This window comes from Colias croceus, chromosome 2, assembly GCF_905220415.1.
Source record: "Colias croceus chromosome 2, ilColCroc2.1".
In the NCBI taxonomy this organism is placed as follows: Eukaryota; Metazoa; Arthropoda; class Insecta; order Lepidoptera; family Pieridae; genus Colias; species Colias croceus.
In genome coordinates, this window is record NC_059538.1 from 3,347,790 (window position 1) to 3,366,322 (window position 18,533).

At 32.0% G+C, this 18,533-nt stretch overlaps 1 protein-coding gene and 1 long non-coding RNA gene across 13 annotated transcripts in view; one reads left to right on the forward strand and one right to left on the reverse strand.

Annotated features, from left to right (window-relative positions):
• The window catches only part of LOC123704709 (E3 ubiquitin-protein ligase UBR4), a 63,339-nt gene extending 49,971 nt beyond the window's left edge, over nucleotides 1-13,368 (reverse strand). For 11 of the 12 annotated variants that reach the window (XM_045653236.1, XM_045653246.1, XM_045653190.1 and 8 more), the window contains exons 1-12: nucleotides 13,217-13,368; nucleotides 12,733-12,830; nucleotides 10,093-10,229; nucleotides 9,806-9,926; nucleotides 9,378-9,640; nucleotides 9,002-9,165; nucleotides 8,696-8,831; nucleotides 8,414-8,536; nucleotides 8,054-8,193; nucleotides 7,557-7,758; nucleotides 6,286-6,442; nucleotides 5,840-6,003 (exon numbers count right to left, since the gene is read on the reverse strand). In XM_045653236.1, the coding sequence (XP_045509192.1) occupies nucleotides 5,840-6,003; nucleotides 6,286-6,442; nucleotides 7,557-7,758; nucleotides 8,054-8,193; nucleotides 8,414-8,536; nucleotides 8,696-8,831; nucleotides 9,002-9,165; nucleotides 9,378-9,640; nucleotides 9,806-9,926; nucleotides 10,093-10,229; nucleotides 12,733-12,830; nucleotides 13,217-13,338 (1,827 nt within the window). In that variant the 5' untranslated portion in view covers nucleotides 13,339-13,368. The remainder of the gene's footprint in view (nucleotides 1-5,839; nucleotides 6,004-6,285; nucleotides 6,443-7,556; nucleotides 7,759-8,053; nucleotides 8,194-8,413; nucleotides 8,537-8,695; nucleotides 8,832-9,001; nucleotides 9,166-9,377; nucleotides 9,641-9,805; nucleotides 9,927-10,092; nucleotides 10,230-12,732; nucleotides 12,831-13,216) is intronic. The other variant, XM_045653158.1, reaches the window with a different exon arrangement.
• A 3,802-nt stretch (nucleotides 13,369-17,170) lies between these two features.
• LOC123702427 lies at nucleotides 17,171-18,519 on the forward strand. The gene is made up of 3 exons (XR_006752871.1): nucleotides 17,171-17,230; nucleotides 17,686-17,877; nucleotides 18,335-18,519. It is a non-coding gene; the product is annotated as an uncharacterized LOC123702427 (long non-coding RNA).
• Nucleotides 18,520-18,533: the final 14 nt, after the last annotated feature.

Genomic DNA, 18,533 nt, shown 5'->3' on the forward strand with positions numbered 1-18,533 from the left:
TATGTCATTATTTAACTATATATAATAATTAATGTTATTTTTTTCTATTAGGGTATTTATAATTTGAAGTTTTTGATATTTAAAGAAAATTTTGTGTTTTGCAAATATATGGACCTAATATGTATTTTTATTTTACAGACTATTATGATACATGTAACGTAACATATTCAACCGTGGACAATAAAGAGAATAAAAAATACTGGTACATGGGCGACTAGCTAAATTTGACGCAAAGTACTTTGTCTTGCTTTTTTTTACTTTTATTTTCATTTATGTAATTTTCTCCCTAATGTTTCACATTTATAGGTCTGCCAGAATCTGATGGCATATTTATAATTAAGAAATAAAAGATTTTCATATGGCAATGTTATTTGACAACTATCAAATTGGTTGTCAAATTATTTGTCTTCTTCGGAAATATTGAATAATTTTTAGGATTTTGTCTAAAAAATCTTCGAAAATGTCGAAATAGCCGCTGCGATCACAAGCAAGAGATGTTATTTATAATGTGTATGGAAAAACATTCGATGAAGAAGGGTCAAACACATCACAATTTTCAATTTTGAATATTTTATTGGTAAATTGGACTTACCCGTTTTGATACTTAAAATTAAAAATATTATAAGTAGGTAACTATAATATTGTTTGTTGATTACAACACAATTTTATGAAAACTTATTACAAGAGTTTCCAATACGGCTATTCGTCAAGTCCAAGCTGTCCAATTCAATTTGATATTGTGTGTATCTGTTAATACTTACGAAAATAAACATAGTTTTTATTTATTTTATAAAAAAATTATTAGCATTATCTAGTTTTGATCTGCATTATCATTACATACATATTTTTACATGACATAATGATAATGAATATACAAATATAGGTATGTGTAAATAATATGTAATATGTATTACATAGATAAAAGTAATATGTATATTAAACATGTAAGTATGTACCTACATAATATTAAGTGGATATCTCATTATTAAGTACAGTATTGTGCACTTATGTAATGTGACTAATGATGTTGAGGACAAAATAAAAAATAAGCAGTATCAAGATCGTTCAGTCCATTTTCCCTAGGGTTGCACACTCAAAATTTTGATTTCCCTAATTGCCATCAGATTCTGGTTTACCTATAATAACATTCCACTAAATTCCCAAAAAATTAATAGTACGCAATAATTAAATACGTATTCATAGAATTGCCACAAAAAATAAAAAAGGATCAAAACTTATTGATCAAACTATACATAGCCGTCCGCCGCGCCGCGGCCGTTACCGACCCGACTTAGCTACTTGAACGACGTGTAGTCGAACACGATGACGCGTTCAAACGCTTAAAATAACCTACTTTCGTAAAATGAAATAGGGAAGATGCGAATATGATATTTATAAAAAAATATGATTAAAATGTTAGAAAAGCATAAAAGAAGGACTAATTCAACATTTTTATTTTATAATATATAATGTTTATTTTTAACAATAATTACGAATTAAAATTACATAAAACGAAACGCATTACAAAACACTTATCAGCGATAATACGTCAGTCGTCAGTCGTCACTCCTGCAATGTCAACTTTTTAGACCTTAAGTTTGCGTGTGAAATTGCATATTAGCAGTGAAATAAATAAAGAAATAAAAAGTTTGGAAAATCCAAAAGTGCACGCCTCATAATCTCATCCTTTACAATAAAATTGATTATTTATAAAGGTGTATATAATATAAGTACACTTGTTCTCATGTGCCAATGCTCTTGTACTGTCTCAAAACAGTTGGAAAAGTAAAGAAAGCGGTACCGTATTAATTGAGCTATTTTTCTTGTGGCCCCACCTAGATGTGAAACTGCGCAGGTTGAAGGGACTGACTACCAACTTATTTTTTTAAACCTTGGCTTATAGTATAAAGAATCGAGTTTATAATGGTGAATTTTGAGTACACTATAAATATAAAAAATATAAAAAAAGTCGATATTTTTTTTGTTTATTTAATAACAATTAAACCACATCGAATCAGACCCTGAAAAATGAAAGGGTTCTATTCCTGAGCATACTCAAGCGTAAGAGAAAAAAAAAAGACTCGATTAGTAAAGTATTTCGGTCGCTATCGTGTTAACAAGAAAATCCTCCGCACATACAGACACACGGACGTCCAAGACAGAACTTTTTTAAACTGTTTTTTAACTAGTTTAAATAACAAAAATGACATCAAAAATATCATGAATGTTAAAAATAGTGTTTTTTCTTAATATGTGTGTGTATGTATTATCCACAGAACAGTAAGAACATAATAGAAGTGCGATGTGGGCGTGGCCCACGTGTCACTAGTAAGGTAAGATCACCTAACTCGCTCTCAGTTGTGCGCAGAAAAATATTCGAGTCGGTTGTCAGCTGTCAAACCTTATTTCCATATTTATTCATTATTTAGAGCGTGTTGTTCGGTATTAGAGTGGAAAAATGATAGCAGACGAAATAATATCAGCAATCGAGGCATTTCATACCATCGGTAAGTCTTATTTTAATTTATTTTAAATATATTTTATGTTACAACTTCGCTTGTCGTAATTTGTCAAAAATTTATAAAAATATTAAGTCAAAATGAACCTTAAGCCATAAGAAATAAGTACTAATATAGATTGAACAGCAAACAAGACTTTCTGGAATATTATTGCAATAAACAAACGAATGTCGGATTAGTGATGCATGTGGCGCATATCGACAGTATCGATACTTTAGAAAAGACAAACATTATAAATATTAAATTTTATTCTATTTTTCCTTAGCTTTCATTTGTCCTATTTATTTATAGATTTTCGAAAGAGCCTAATTTAAAAGAGAAATGGATAATAAATGCAACGTGACGAGTTAACTGGATGCCGAACAGCAATAAGCAGTCTAACAAAGGCCACCGATACATAAAACCTACGGCAGTTCCAAGATTTAAAATAATGCATATTTTCTGTTTCTTTTGTAAATATAGATTTATACTATTCTATTCCGTTTTTTATTTAAATATAATAATATGAAAAGACGTACTTAGTAGTAATAAACATACTCCAAAATGTGACACATTATCCTATACTCATATAATAGAAAGAAAAAAAAATGCACAAAAATATATTTATTTGTGAATTATCGATAACAAGGCTGACATCCCTTAGAGCATAGCATCAGGTTAATGTCAAGTTAATGTCATTAATTTAGAGTGACACAAATTTCAACCTTATCTTTATGTGTAGAGGTTCAAAGTTATATGTATTGAAAACCAACGCCATCTGTTGTGGAATAGCTGAATGTTTTCGAATTTGGAATTTCTGAGCAAAGAGAAACAAAACAGCTAATATACCTAGGGATGTTATACTAAAATAAACCGTAACTTGGTTCGTTAGGGTACATATTGAAATGCTGAATTTATAACCTAAGTCAGTTTTTACTCAAATTAAGCTGTCCAATCAAAGGCATAGTTTACTTGTAGTGTACTGTATAACTATCGGTTTAAATGTGTGGGTTTGGCGACACTGGTTTTCATACTAATTATGACATTATAGCACTTCTATTATGTTCTTACTGTTCTGTGGTATTATCTTACAAGTGCAATGTATGATTCATAAAGACATTTTAAGTTTGAAAAATCAGATGTTTTGCGCGAAGTGACAGTAGTACCCACCTCAACGCTTCGCTTATGAGGCGTGCAAAAGATAGTTTATTAAATAGAAAGAAATAATCAGTTTAAAACACGTTGCAATATTTTTAATTTGAACCTGCTATACCTAGCCGTAAAATAGGCAACATACTCTTAAATGGATATAATTTAATGTTCAAAAAGCGAAACACAATTTTTGTTTTCGTCATCATTCCAAAGACGATAAAAAATAATTAATTAAAAATATATAAAAAATTAACCACTTGAAAAAATACCCATCAAATTGAAAAAAAGGAGGTTTCTTGTCGGTTGCCCTAAATATAATAATAATAAATTAATAATAATTAATTATAATATTCCTACTACGAGATATACATAGAACGCTAAATACATTTGCCTGTTCATCATTATCATTAGATACCCCTTGACATGGTAGAGGCCGTTATAGGTAAACCAGAATCTGATGGCAATTAGGGAAATCAAAATTTTGAGTGTGCAACCCTAGGGAAAATGGACTGAACGATCTTGATACTGCTTATTTTTTATTTTGTCCTCAACATCATTAGTCACATTACATAAGTGCACAATACTGTACTTAATAATGAGATATCCACTTAATATTATGTAGGTACATACTTACATGTTTAATATACATATTACTTTTATCTATGTAATACATATTACATATTATTTACACATACCTATATTTGTATATTCATTATCATTATGTCATGTAAAAATATGGATGTAATGATAATGCAGATCAAAACTAGATAATGCTAATAATTTTTTTATAAAATAAATAAAAACTTTGTTTATTTTCGTAAGTATTAACAGATAAACACAATATCAAATTGACTTGGACAGCTTGGACTTGACGAATAGCCGTATTGGAAACTCTTGTAATAAGTTTTCATAAAATTATGTTGTAATCAACAAACAATATTATAGTTACCTACTTATAATATTTTTAATTTTAAGTATCAAAACGGGTAAGTCCAATTTACTAATAAAATATTCAAAATTGAAAATTGTGATGTGTTTGACCCTTCTTCATCGAATGTTTTTCCATACACATTATAAATAACATCTCTTGCTTGTGATCGCAGCGGCTTTTTCGACATTTTCGAAGATTTTTTAGACAAAATCCTAAAAATTATTGATTAATTCCAAAGAAGACAAATAATTTGACAACCAATTTGATAGTTGTCAAATAACATTGCCATATGAAAATCTTTTATTTCTTAATTATAAATATGCCATCAGATTCTGGTAGACCTATACATAGAATAACGTCAAATAATATACGCCATCTTTTATGTCTCTGTAGGCGTATCGTTCTCCAGTCTCCACCCTGGTCATCATCAGGTCTCCAGAATATAGTAGAATCCGTATTAAATAAGATAAATGTCTAAAGCAGTGTTTTCTTAACCGTTCCCCGCTCTGAGAACTTATACAGTATTTACTATTAATTTATGTTATATGTTACTGCCTCTCAGAGAAAGCATAATTTAGGTAGATACCACTAACGATACTACGAGACAATACGATACATTTTACACATCCTTAATCTTTGGTCACTTTTACTTCAACGGCGATGTCTTTATAGGAGGGGCTCAAAAACAAATTCAAATTCAGTGACGGAATCGTTAAGGTCAGTGAGCCTTAAGAAGTACTGTTATAGGTATAGTTTTTATTTTGTCCCTTTGGTGGTGGAATTTTATCAAAATCCTTCTAAGGGGATAGCTACGACAAAGTAGCTTTATGCATGAAATAATGTTTTTAATTTGAAGCTCGAAAAGCTCGGCTTTCTATGCCTTTTTAGTTATTTTCGTCCGCCGCTTTGCCCGCTTTGTCTAAAACCTAATAAATTATATACTAAAACCTTCCTCTTGAATCACTCTCTCTCTCTATTTAAAAAAATGCCAATATCCGTTGCTTAGTTTTATAGATTTACGCATACATAGGGATATAGGGAAGGAGAAAGCGACTTTGTTTTATATTATGTATAGTGATAAAATTGATGTTAAAAATACACGAATTAAGTCTGAACCTATTTATGAACTTAAATGATTGAAAATTACTATGGTTGACTATAAACAAAAAGAAACATCAAAGGAAACTGCATTGAATAAAAACATATCACTTATAGGTATGTAATAAATGAGTGAAAACTTATTAGATCTTAAACTTACAGAATACGGTTCCGCTTTGTCAGGCACAATGCCCTGTTGTGATCTTGTATTGTCTGGTTTTTCGCTAATTTCGGCCGCTCCCAAACGAGTGAAGCCGTTGTCGTTAGCGTCTGGCGCCACCAATGTTGATTCAAACCATAAGCCCAACAGTGGTTCGCTGTCTTCTAAAATAAATCATTTTTAGTTGATTTGATACAAAATTATTATTTTTTTTAAGTTTTTAATACCTTATTGTTGTTTTAAAATTTGAACGAACGAAGAATGGAATATTTCATAATGGTAATTTAAACTATGTCTGCGAAACAAGTGGAAAAAAAATGCTTTAACTAAAAATTGAAAATGTTTATTTCAGGAGATAATAAATAAATGACACAGTAAACCTGCTTCAAATACAAATTGATATAGGAAATTAATTGATAAAGTTAAGCATTTAAACTAGAACCCACCATCATCAGTCTCCGAATCCTCAGAGCATAGGATCATGTCCTGGAAGTAGACGGTGGAGTCCGATCGGTCAGGGTCGGCGTCCTGGTTCTTTTGCACCACCGCGCGCTTCAGGTTCGTCGCTTTGCGGTAGCAGACCACCCCGAGCGCGACTAGTAACTATAATACGAGGTTGGAATGGGGATTAAATTAGGATGTATGGAAGAGGGGAACAAATATAGGGCGTTAAAAACACCTATTTATAAAATAATAACTTTTTGTAACATATACTCAAATGCATATCAAATTAAAAAACTACTTTTTTCTTGAATTTATATTTTTGGTTTTATGGCATTCAAATGCTTTATAAATATAAATTTATAAAGAATAGAAAAAATTGGATCACGAGGCGGGACTCGAACCCGCATCCATCGCGCCATTCCGGGGCGGATGCCTCACCATCACGAGGCGGGACTCGAACCCGCATCCATCCCGCCATTTCGGGGCGGATGCCTCACCACCTCATAGAATAAATTCGATCGCTCGGGCGGGTCACGAGTGGCTGAGTTGGTGAGGCATCCGCCCCGGAATGGCGCGATGGATGCGGGTTTGAGTCCCGCCTCGTGATCGAATTTTTTCTATTCTTTATAAATTTATACTTTTTTCTTATAAAAAAATAATTGACACTTTCACTAAAGGAAAAGACAGGATATATTTTAATTATATTTATTATTTAGTTATGAGAAATATAAAAGTCACTCTTATAACTGCTGAAGATTTACCGCCATCTTGTTGATCGTATACAACATCACGCTTGCCAGGATTCCATGTAAGAGTGAATCCATCATACGTGGAAACCTGGCGTGCGTGAGGACTGCACTTATAGCATACCGACGATTTGAGCAGAATTTTCTTCATAAGTTTCAATTCTTCTCATTTCTGGTGTGGTCTTCTCGTTTATTTTTATGTGACAGTGCTTATTAAGAAAACATATTGTATACTTATTAAAGATTTTCAAGCAATAAAACAAACAAAAAACACAAAAACACTAATTAATTTTATTGAGTATTTTTCATATCAGAATATTTAAGTACATAATACTATAATTAAATTGACGTAATAAATAAAAGCTAATCATCTGGATAAAAACTTAAAATATTAATTGATTTATAATAGTTACAATTAGTTATCTCTTTTTCCTAATATTTTTTTTCATATACCATCACACACAAACTAGTACATATGTTTATAGTTTATACAGTTTTAAGACCCAATCTTATCACATAAAGGTCACCTGGTGCAACGGAGCTGCAGAGGCTATCCTCAACTCTCTATGGTGCGCGGTATGGTGACTCAGTATGTCGAGTGGCGCAGGCGCGGGGGCGGAGTCCGAGGGCGCGCTTAGGGCTTCGAGCCGCGCGTCTGCGAGTAGAGCACCCGCCCACGCGAGGCACCGCCCTCCCAATGCCACCCAGACTACGCCGAGCCCTTGTTGCCTGTACGTAGAGGTTTTTGATTGGGTTAGATTTTTATTTTGGGAGTAATAAATGAATACAATTTCACATTTATTAAAGTATGTATATTGTATACATATGAACAATACAGAAAATAAATTTTATGATAGATTAATTCAAAATTATTTTCTACAATAAAAATATTATTTTTTCTTTTTAACATAACTATTCTCAATATAGGTAATGTAAAAGATAATTGATTAAAAGGGATGATTATTAGATTTTATTTTTTACATAAGCATTTAAAAGCTTTATTTTATTTAAAAAGAATACAAACATTTTCGTCAAGTTGTAAGGTCTAGAAGCAGTCTTGGCCGGGCTCTTGCCAGGCGGAGTTGGTCCTGGAGCGCCACCTAGGGCGTGGTGTAAACCGCATACTAGAACCCACGCACCAATCATGAGATGGTTTTGGTATACCTAGAAAAAAGAAGCATGCGGCGTTGTATAAAACATTTAAATTAACACTATTTCTTGTCAGTAATGTTTAAAGTCTATTGTATAATCTCGTTAGAAAACTCTACCTAATAGATGCGTAGGCAGAGTTTTACAGCGGACAGTTCTTGGGCAGGAAAATATACCCACAATTGTCACATTAAAATCAATTTCTGTTAAATGTCTATTTTTATTTTAAACTTACATATCCTCCTGCACGAGTTGATTGTTTAAAAGTTTCCCCAACAGTGTTGTACAAGCTGAGTGCACTCTCGACTAACGTTGCCGTTTGCTGTTCACTTTCCTCGTCTTTTTGATGTAGGGTTGCCTAGTGAAATAAAAAGAAAAGTAGTAGTTTAATATTACTTATAAAAACTTCAACTGAGATACTGAAAAAGCTATTAAATTATGTTAATGCACATAAATTTACTACAATCAATATATTTTTTTAACCATATAATTGAAATAAAATTGTCATCAAACATACCTGTGCCGTAGCACACAACAACCAAGCTGTGCTGACATCACTGAGCGTAGCAATACGATCTGACGTAAACGGTTCTAAACACGGCAAAGACAACGCAAGCCGGCAGACATGCACTTCGTTAACCAGAAAATGGAGACTGAAAGACAAGTATTGCATAAATTCTCACAATATCTATAAGTTAATAAGGTTTAATTTGAACAATATATACAACTATTTACATGCATATGTATCAGGATACGAAAATAATAAAAAACTAAAAATAAACAAAAAAAACTTAACATAAAATCGAAAGTATTACAAACTCACAGTGAGGCATCAGAGTTAAACTGTGGTGCTAGGTTAGATTCTTTTGCTGTTTGCCATCTATTCAAGTAACGCTGTAGGCAAGGCAGGGACGAGCAAACTTTGAGCACCACTGAGCCTGCTCTCAGCTCCATTAGTAGTGATGCACACGTAGATGCAACCCACTTCTGCAAGGGGCAATCATATTTATACTTATTCATATTCGTACAAATATTTATGGATTTAGTTAATCAATTCTTGATTATGTATTAAAGAAAATTATATTATCTAAGACATTCATCTTAATAAGGCGATTTAATCGCAATAAGTAAAAAAAAAAAAATAAAAAAAATAAGACAAAAAAAAATAACTTTTCCTGCCACATCAATCAAATAAATACCTTCATATCAATCACGGCCTGTTGGGAACTTCCATCCTTAGCGCTCTCCACACTGTCCTTACTTCCGGGAGTCATTGCACCTACAGGCTGAGCCGGTGACGTCATGGACGACATTTGGCTTCTCAACGGTATAGTCAATTGTTCCAATAATGCATCTGAGCGGCGCTGCGCCGTAGTCGGCTGTTGTTTCTCAGATGACGACGTTTGAGATGCGAGCGACGTAATTGGGCTTGGAATTACTGACGATTTTGTCGTTTGGTTTTCTAATATGTACAAAAAATTTAAATATAATACATATAAGTTTAAATTAGACTCGTCACTAAAAACCCAGTTAATTAAAATAAAGTTATTAAATAGAATAACCAAGAAATATCAGAATCACCAACATAAGTCCAATAATTCCATATAAAAAAATTATAGCATGTTACCTGTTACATTTACATGAGCTGGTAACTTTGCATTTTTAAGCAAAGATGTCAAAATAACAAGGTCTGATGGTGGGTATCCACCTCCATCGATCCCACATAATCCAACAATTGGTAGAAGGAGCTGCAAAGGGAATTGAAGATATTTTAAAGGATTTAAAATAATGTAAACCACTATTTACCCTAAACTATAAGCATTAGATAAAAATGTGTGAATATTCAAATCATACTAAAAGGCCTTAAAAACTTTCTACATACAACATATTATGTATTATAATTATAATCTTTACCTGTTTCACGGATACATTAGGAGCAGCCGTATTTGACGTGTCATCCTGACTCAGTCCGGCTTCAGATAACTTTTTGAGTATTTGCTGCAGTATAATCCTGAATGCATCTTGTGCAGTGCTGAGCTGGTCAGCAGGTACTGCGTAAATATTTTGTTTTAGAATTTAATCTCTCCATTAAATGCATATAAATTTATAACCAGATTTGGCAAATGATTATTTATTTGAGTTTGGTTCAAAGTACATATAGGCATTTGGAATGTAACATTGAGAACAGCAAGTATTTGAACATACTATTGAAAAAATAAAACTTGCTTGCATACTGCAGTGTTTATTATATAATACAAGACTTTATGGCATGTAAAATTAATTTAAATTACCATATTATGCATATTTAAATAAATTTTAGGGTTTCCTGTACCGAAAAGTTAAAATGGAACCCTATTACTGATTAAAGTATGAAATACACGAAAACAAATATTTATTGATTGATTGATTGATGATTTTATAGAAGGTTTTGTTCATTATTGATTACAATCTATGTCAAATGATCGAAAATTTACTTATTTAAACCATAATATTGGAATTAAAAGGGGTCATAATAATATTATAATGAACAGAAAGTAGCTTATTGGTACAGAACCCTCATGGCGCAATGTCAATGATCGATAACTCGTTCAGTATACACATACAGCATGCGGAGAGTCCCCGCAGGCGAGATAACAACTAATAAAACCTACAAGTCGATACGTGTGTTCGTAAAGGTCCGACCGCACGCCGCATAGCGACGCGACACGACACAGCAATATATTCTTTATATGAAATTGTATGAGGTATATCGCACGACGCGAAACAGAAACTGCGCGCTGGCTGCGGCCGAATTTGATCAATGGGTAAATGTGTCGTGCCATGTCGTATCTCGCAGTTACGCATAGTGAGATCGGAGCTTTATACCGTCTGCAGGGATCGTCTCCCCCGCTTGTTATATCGATCGTGATATCGCCAATGAAATAAATGAGTCGATGTACAGCAGGCGGGGCATTCATCACACATCAATTCAGTTTCAAGCGAGAGTGCACAGAGCTAAAAGAGTATAGTAATAGAGTATAGTACCTGGCTTGCGGGCCCTATGAACTAATTAAATTGCAGAGATTGCTGTGTAGCAATAAGGCCGCCTATTGTGCAAAATTTTTGTACTTCATTAATTTGTACCACATTTCTTATACTCTTTTGTACAATGAAGTGTTATAAATAAATAAATAAATAAATAAATAAATAAATAAATAAATTGGGCTATTAGAGGAGTCCAACTCACACTTAACAGAATTTTCAAATGGGCGTAGTAGGCGAAATTCATGACTTTGAGGAATATCGAAACGCAGAATGTAGTCATGAAGTACATTTTTATGAAAATACAATTGTATCATTAGGTTTTTGAAAAATAAATAGGAATCAGTCATTGATTTAGAAAAAAATATTCTTTATCTTTTAACTCATCGATAAAACAATGCAATCCTATAAATTTTAAATCCGAATTTTGAAATTTCATAGGCAGAAAAAGAAAAAAGAAAACATTTCAAATTAAAACTTCTTATTTATTTTATATAGTATGCATGTCGCTAAAAACATCATAATTTGCTATGCAATATTATATTTTGTTATCAAACATTTTCAACAATTATATTCTCTCATCAATATCTTCCAATAATGATGTACAATATAACCAAGAATGTAAATAATTTTTGGTCAATTTCTAAACCTTTACAAATAACCAAATTAAATCTGTATGGTTTTTTTATTTTATTGTGGGTGCAGTATGGATTTAAGACTGGAAATTTTTAATTAAAATTTATCATTTTGACAAAAATTTTAGTAGAAATGATAAAGCTGTTTTTTGACATTCGCATTGATACCACTACTTACCAAGAACACAGAAGCTCAAAAAATTGCTAGTGCATTGTTTTATAGCAAAGATAAAGAACAAAAAATACCAAGATAAAGAATTTAAAATTACAAAATATAGTAAAAAGCATGTTTGTAAGGAACCAGTCCAACCAGTGCCGGCGTTAGGGGGGGCTTGAGGGGGCAATGGCACAGGGCGACAAATTTTGGGGGGCGCCAAGATCTGAAATTGGTTAACCTAACACTTGATATTGCTTCTCTCAAGTGGGCCAACTTGCACTTGGCCATTTTTTATGTTTTTCAACATCAATGGGTCGGTCTAATGAGTATTGATTTTTCAAATATTTTATGAAGCAGTGATAGTTTTCATCAAAATTGGCCTACTAATACCTGGTTATTGATTTTCTTTGGTTTCAGACCTTGCATGCCACACCCACTTGAAAAATTCAAAGTTCACCTAGTCATTAGGTGCCTATAGGGAAGTGGCATTCAATTTGCTCACATAATTTTAATTTTTAATACTTTAGGAATTGATTTTTTATTCAGATGTTATTTGTTATACAAACTACTCATTAATTTGTTGGACCCAAAATTACTTATAAAAGGGAAGTGAATTATTTGCCAAACCCGCCTATACATTGTGTAAATTTAAAATAATACTATGAAAGGATGATGTACTTCACCATCAAAGGTTGAATAAATTGGTTAAAAAATTAAAATTAAATTAATAGAAATACTTACAATTATTTGCATTGATGCTTATGAAGTGAGCAGAGAGACACGCAAAGCATGTGTAGAATAAATCGTAGGTATCTTCATGGTTTTGAAATTCGTTCTCACTGCAAATGAATGTCTTACTTCAATAAGTGCAGGTAGGTGGATGAAGAACTGCATGAAACAGTTATCGATTGCATAGTTTACGCAGACGCAGGACATTCAATTGCACCTAGGTCATACATCTAATAGGTATATATCACCTGAACTAAAATCTCATTGGAAGATGTAAAATCAATAAACGGTAAAAGATGGGTGTAGTCCTTAACAAAGGCAATCATAACTAAAATAGTCAATTTGACTAAATATATGCTTTGTTAGTCTAACACAGCTGATATTTGTTTTTACAAATTAGATTAACGATAACAATGAATAAATAAATACGGGTTATTCATCAGATTTTTTAGTACGTCGCAATCGCCAAATAATTAAGGCTTAGGAATAATCTTACCTTTTTATTATAGCTTGTATAATTTCTACAGCGTCGTTTTTGTCGAAAAACGGGCCATATAGCGCTGTTAAAATCGGTTTAACAGTGGTAGACCATTCTATATTACCTCCCGATGCGGCCATTTTCGAGAACGACCTTTCGCGAAATCATCAAATCAATGAATCAAATGTGTCACAAAATGTGTCAAAAAGAAATCGGGAAAATTGTCAATTCATAGTGTATAATGGTTTGTCTGCACGGTTGGTAAAAAAAAGTAATGATTATTATCAAAATTCTTTTATTGTTAATAGTGTATCTAAGTCTATTAACAATAATAATAATACGTTATTTTTTGGATAGACATCCCCTTAATTATTTATGATATTAACCAAGAAGCTTACATCTAATACACTGGAGATTGCACTATGACCATTAACTTGTAACAAGAAACTATGACATTCAATGACGTCAGTGTTGTTTTTTGTCTCTTTCTGTGGAGTGACAACGCTGGTTTGTTTATTCAGGATTTTTCGAAATAGAAAAAACTAAAAATCATGGTCTATAAATAATAACGACATATATTTTTAACAAACAACTAAAAAACAGTATTTATATTATACTATACTGGTCATACTTTATAGGTACATACAATTTTAATTGGTATAGATTGATTGATGTTTTAAATAACTTTTGGCTACAAAGCTTGGATATGAACCATTATAATATAGCATTAACATCCTTTGTAAATAGAGGAAAGTTGTGTTTTGCATCAGATGCTGTTTACCAAATTGTAAGCTACTCAGATCTTTTTAAACGCGTTGCTTCGACGGGTCAATTTCAAGCCAAAATCATCAAAGAAAAACTGTTTATAACAGCCTTGCACAAATTTCAGCTAACTTTACAAAGTTTATTTTTCAAAAGGTATTTTTTTCTGGGTCGTAATCCTCAGTAATTTTACCCTTGATGGGCACATATATTTCTTTTTATTTTACTTTTTGGAAAGCTGGAATACCTAAAAAAATATGAGGTAAGTTAAAAAAGTATAAAGGGGTTTGAAAATTTTTGTATGGACGCTGGCATATCGACCCGCCGCCATTTTTATTTTTTTTCAAAATCGCGGCGCACGATTAAAGTGGTATGTATGGATAGAGGACACATAGACGAACAAAAAATGTCTCATAACATAGTACCCTAAAGCGTCACATTACCGAGATATTTGGAGGTAAATATTCACTTATGAGTACGACAAACACTAAAAATAGACTTATTACGTGTCTATATGCATAATATTATCTCCAAATAATCACTCCCAGGTAGATTATTATTATTACAGGAAGAAAGTAGGTATTCATTACATTACTTACATTTTTATGTAATGTATGTATGTTTTTAATTTTTATGTAATGAATCTACCTACTTTCTTCCAATAAACTGATATTTACCTCCAAATATCTCGGTAATGTGACGCTTTAGGGTACTATGTTATTAGACATTTTTTGTTTGTCTATGTATCCTCTATCCATACATACCACTTTAATCGTGCGCCGCGATTTCGAAAAAAAATCAAAATGGCGGCGGGTTTGATATGCCAGAAAGTTTCAATGCCCTTTCAATGTAAAAACGAACAACTACATGTGAGTGCAATACCGATGTCGTGTGTTGTTTCATTACTAGTAACAATCTTTAAAATGGTGTTCTAAATTTTCATCGTAATATTGTTATTACAATGTGTTCTCTTCACTATCCATAAAAACTCGTCATCATGGTTACTTTACTTGTTAATTTTTAACCGACTTCATAAAAAGGAGGAGGTTATCAATTCGAGTGGTATGTTTTTTTTTTATGTATGTACACCGATTACTCCGAGGTTTTTGAACCGATTTACGTGATTCTTTTTTTGTTCGATGCGGGATGGTGTCGAATTGGTCCCATAAAAATTTTATTCGGATAGGCCCAGTAGTTTTTATTTTATGAGAATTTTTGTCTGTATTTGTAAATGTTGCAAGTGCAAGTTTGAAGTCGGTTGTTTTTAACGCAGTTATTGACTTGTGTTTATTGAAAACTTGTTGAAAAATGAAAAAGTACTTATTAGGAAAATAACAAATTTAACATAAATGCTTACTAAAATGATGCAAAATTTTACAATTTTTGCCATTGAAATGATTCTAAATAGGTAAATGCAGGAGTGTTGAGGAATATTGTAAATAACGTAAATATACACTTGCCTGTGAAATTGGTGTCCAAACACTTCTGCAATTTTGCACAATACAATGCATTCTTTATATTCGGAAAGTATTTATTAAATAAGCAACAATATTAACTTAAATAATCGAAGCGACGCAATTTTTTTGACACACATCACATGCCACATTGACAAAGTGAAAATTGCTACAATTTTATTATGGTGATTACCCATAATCAGGGAGTATCGATTTTAATTATTGGTTCAGATACAAACAAACAAACAAACAAAAATTCTTTATCGTGCACCACAGAGAAAAGTACAAATAAGGATACATAAAATATAAAGTAACAAAGAGCACAACAGGCAGATACTTATTTTATTTAGCATAAATAATAATTGCCTCATCCAACAATGCTTCTGAATGACGTTGTTGGCAATTTATCAACAAACTCATCATATCACTCAATTTATCATCAAACCCTAGAAAACAAACTCATGTACAAAAACACAGTACAAAAACTAACCTTTTGCACAGAATATTCCAGCATACATAGCCTTGGGAAAACTTCGTATTATAGTCGAGCCAATTTAATAGGCAACATTTGACGTCTATCAATTTTATCTTCGAAGAGAGGTAACCTGCTTAAAAACATCGATTAAAGTGAATTAATCGATACGGATTTGAAACATTTGTCAATCGAATTTATTAATTTATGATGATTTTTATTCACAAGTAATCAATGCATTCGATTCTAGATGTTAGATTTCGATTTTCAGAGGAACGTCTCTGGTATTTAAAAAGAAAAAAGGTTTATTGACACAAAATTGTAGCGACGTCAGTTCTTCAATTCAGAAATTGTTTATTATGTTTAGTATGGTTTATCAATAAAATGAAATCTTAAAATTGCTTGTATCGGTGATTATTATTATAAATATGTAATCATAATTGAAAAAAGTTAAGCAAATGTGCAGTTCTAACAAAACGAAATATCATGTTATTCTATGTCGTCGTTACTAGGTTACGTTGTTGAATTTTGTTGAACTGTCAAATGTTGCCTATTAAAATGGCTCTACTATAACAGTGGCAATACCAAGTTAGGTGTGAAAGTGATAAAAAACAACAACTGGGCAATATTTTCTTGTTACACGTCAATGTTCATACCGAAATCTCCAGTGTATAGATGTAAGCTTCTTGATATTAACATTATGCGATATTAACAATATCCCGATTGTTCGTGATGCTGAGATTTTCTATCTGCTCTGCGGGACTTGTTTCGTAGCTCTTAACTCAATGTCTATCATATAGGCATAGTCTATGGATCTATTACTATTTTTCACAAGATTTTTCATAGTACACTCTGTGCTCCTATCGTGTCTTCTGTGATCTGTCAATTTTTGTCATGAATTTTGTTGTTCGCAATGACTAAGGAATCCTATGGACAGGGCATATTGTTCTATACAAACAACTGATTATACAAATATCATGCATTTCGATACCGAAATAATAAAACTAATACTGTCTCTTTCTAACTAATGAATATTCTGATATGTGAAAAAATATGGCTATACGTCAGTCAGTGCTAATTCTATACCGCTTGACATTTGAAGTTAGCTCAAATACCTACTGTGGCCGGTCGCCATTTTATGTTCTCGTTATTACGATGTACATGTTCTGTCATTGCTCCGTAGTAAACATTGAAAAATATTGAATATTTTTGTGATTGTGACAAACATTTGTGTCTAAAACATATAGAGTGGTCAAGAACAAATAGTGGCATAATGCCAAAGCGCAGTATTGTGGGATGTGGCTCCGGAAAGAATGAAAACCAGAAAAGTTTGTCTTTGCACCGGTATGTATACGTTTTGACTGAAATATTAGTTATTTCTTTGCTGATTTAGTTATTTTCATGTATATTGAATTGAGGAGTATTCACAGACTATGTTCAGTGCAAAATTGTTACCAAATATAGCTTTATTTTGTATATTTTCGTTCTAGTAAAATAATGAATTTGGGTGCTAGTGATGGCTTATAATATCGACATTAGCAAAATGTTCGATGAAGACGTGCGTCTCCCAAGGCTGTGTCATTAATCTTAAGAATAGTTGCTTTGGTGAATACACTTCCAAATTAACAAATTAATTTTGCCAAGAGCAAGGAGCAAGGAAAAATAAAACACTTAAATTTACCTAATATGAATTTTAACTTAAGTAAGATTAGTCGCTTTTATAGTACTTTAAAAATGTATTTATAAATAAGTCAGGTCAGGACTAAAATTATAATAACCTAAAAATTCATTTTTTATAGGTTACCAAGAAGTGAAAATAGAAAAGGAAAATGGTTAGAAGCAATTGAAACTGAAAATATCAAGCCAAATGTAAAGGATATATCATAGTATGTTCCCTACATTTCCCCGAAAGTGCTTTCAATAGAACAATGGATGTGATTAGTCTGCACGATGATGCTATACCAGTATGTTTGCCGCTGCATTCACACAGGGTGAGGTTTTTATCTGTAGACACGTGATGTCTTCCAATTTACTTTTGGTCTTTTTATTTAGATTTAGGGCTGTCATTTATATTCTAACGTTTCTCCTATTTTGAAGAGGGCCTGTGAACAAACTGAGATGGTTTTATATGATTTTTTGAGTACAAACTTGGGTGATATTTGGTTGTTGAAATGTTATTGACTGAGGGAAAGTGAAATTTACTTTAAATACATGGGGTGTTTTAATTTATTTTTCTATTCTTTATAAATTTATATTTATAAAGCATTTGAATGCCATAAAATAAAACCAAAAATATAAATTTAAATTCCGCTATTGCAAGCCCTAATGTTAATATTAATTTCAAACCGTCGCGTCAGCATTGCCCTTTTAATTAAAATGTATTGCATGTTAGTTAAAATGTAAAGTGAACAATGTTAGTTAATGTAAACTGTGACATTTCATTTCCAGGTACCGGTTGAGCCTCAAATCCCGAACTCAAAAATGAACAGAGTGAATCCGAGTGCATCACAGGCTGCACGAAATAGTTTAGTTCTATAATTTTCTCTGTTATTAAGTAATTATTGTTTTTTTTTTTTTCTATTACCTACTGTATATTGTGTTGTTCATCGTAATAAAAAACTATTATATACCTATATTAGTATTTATT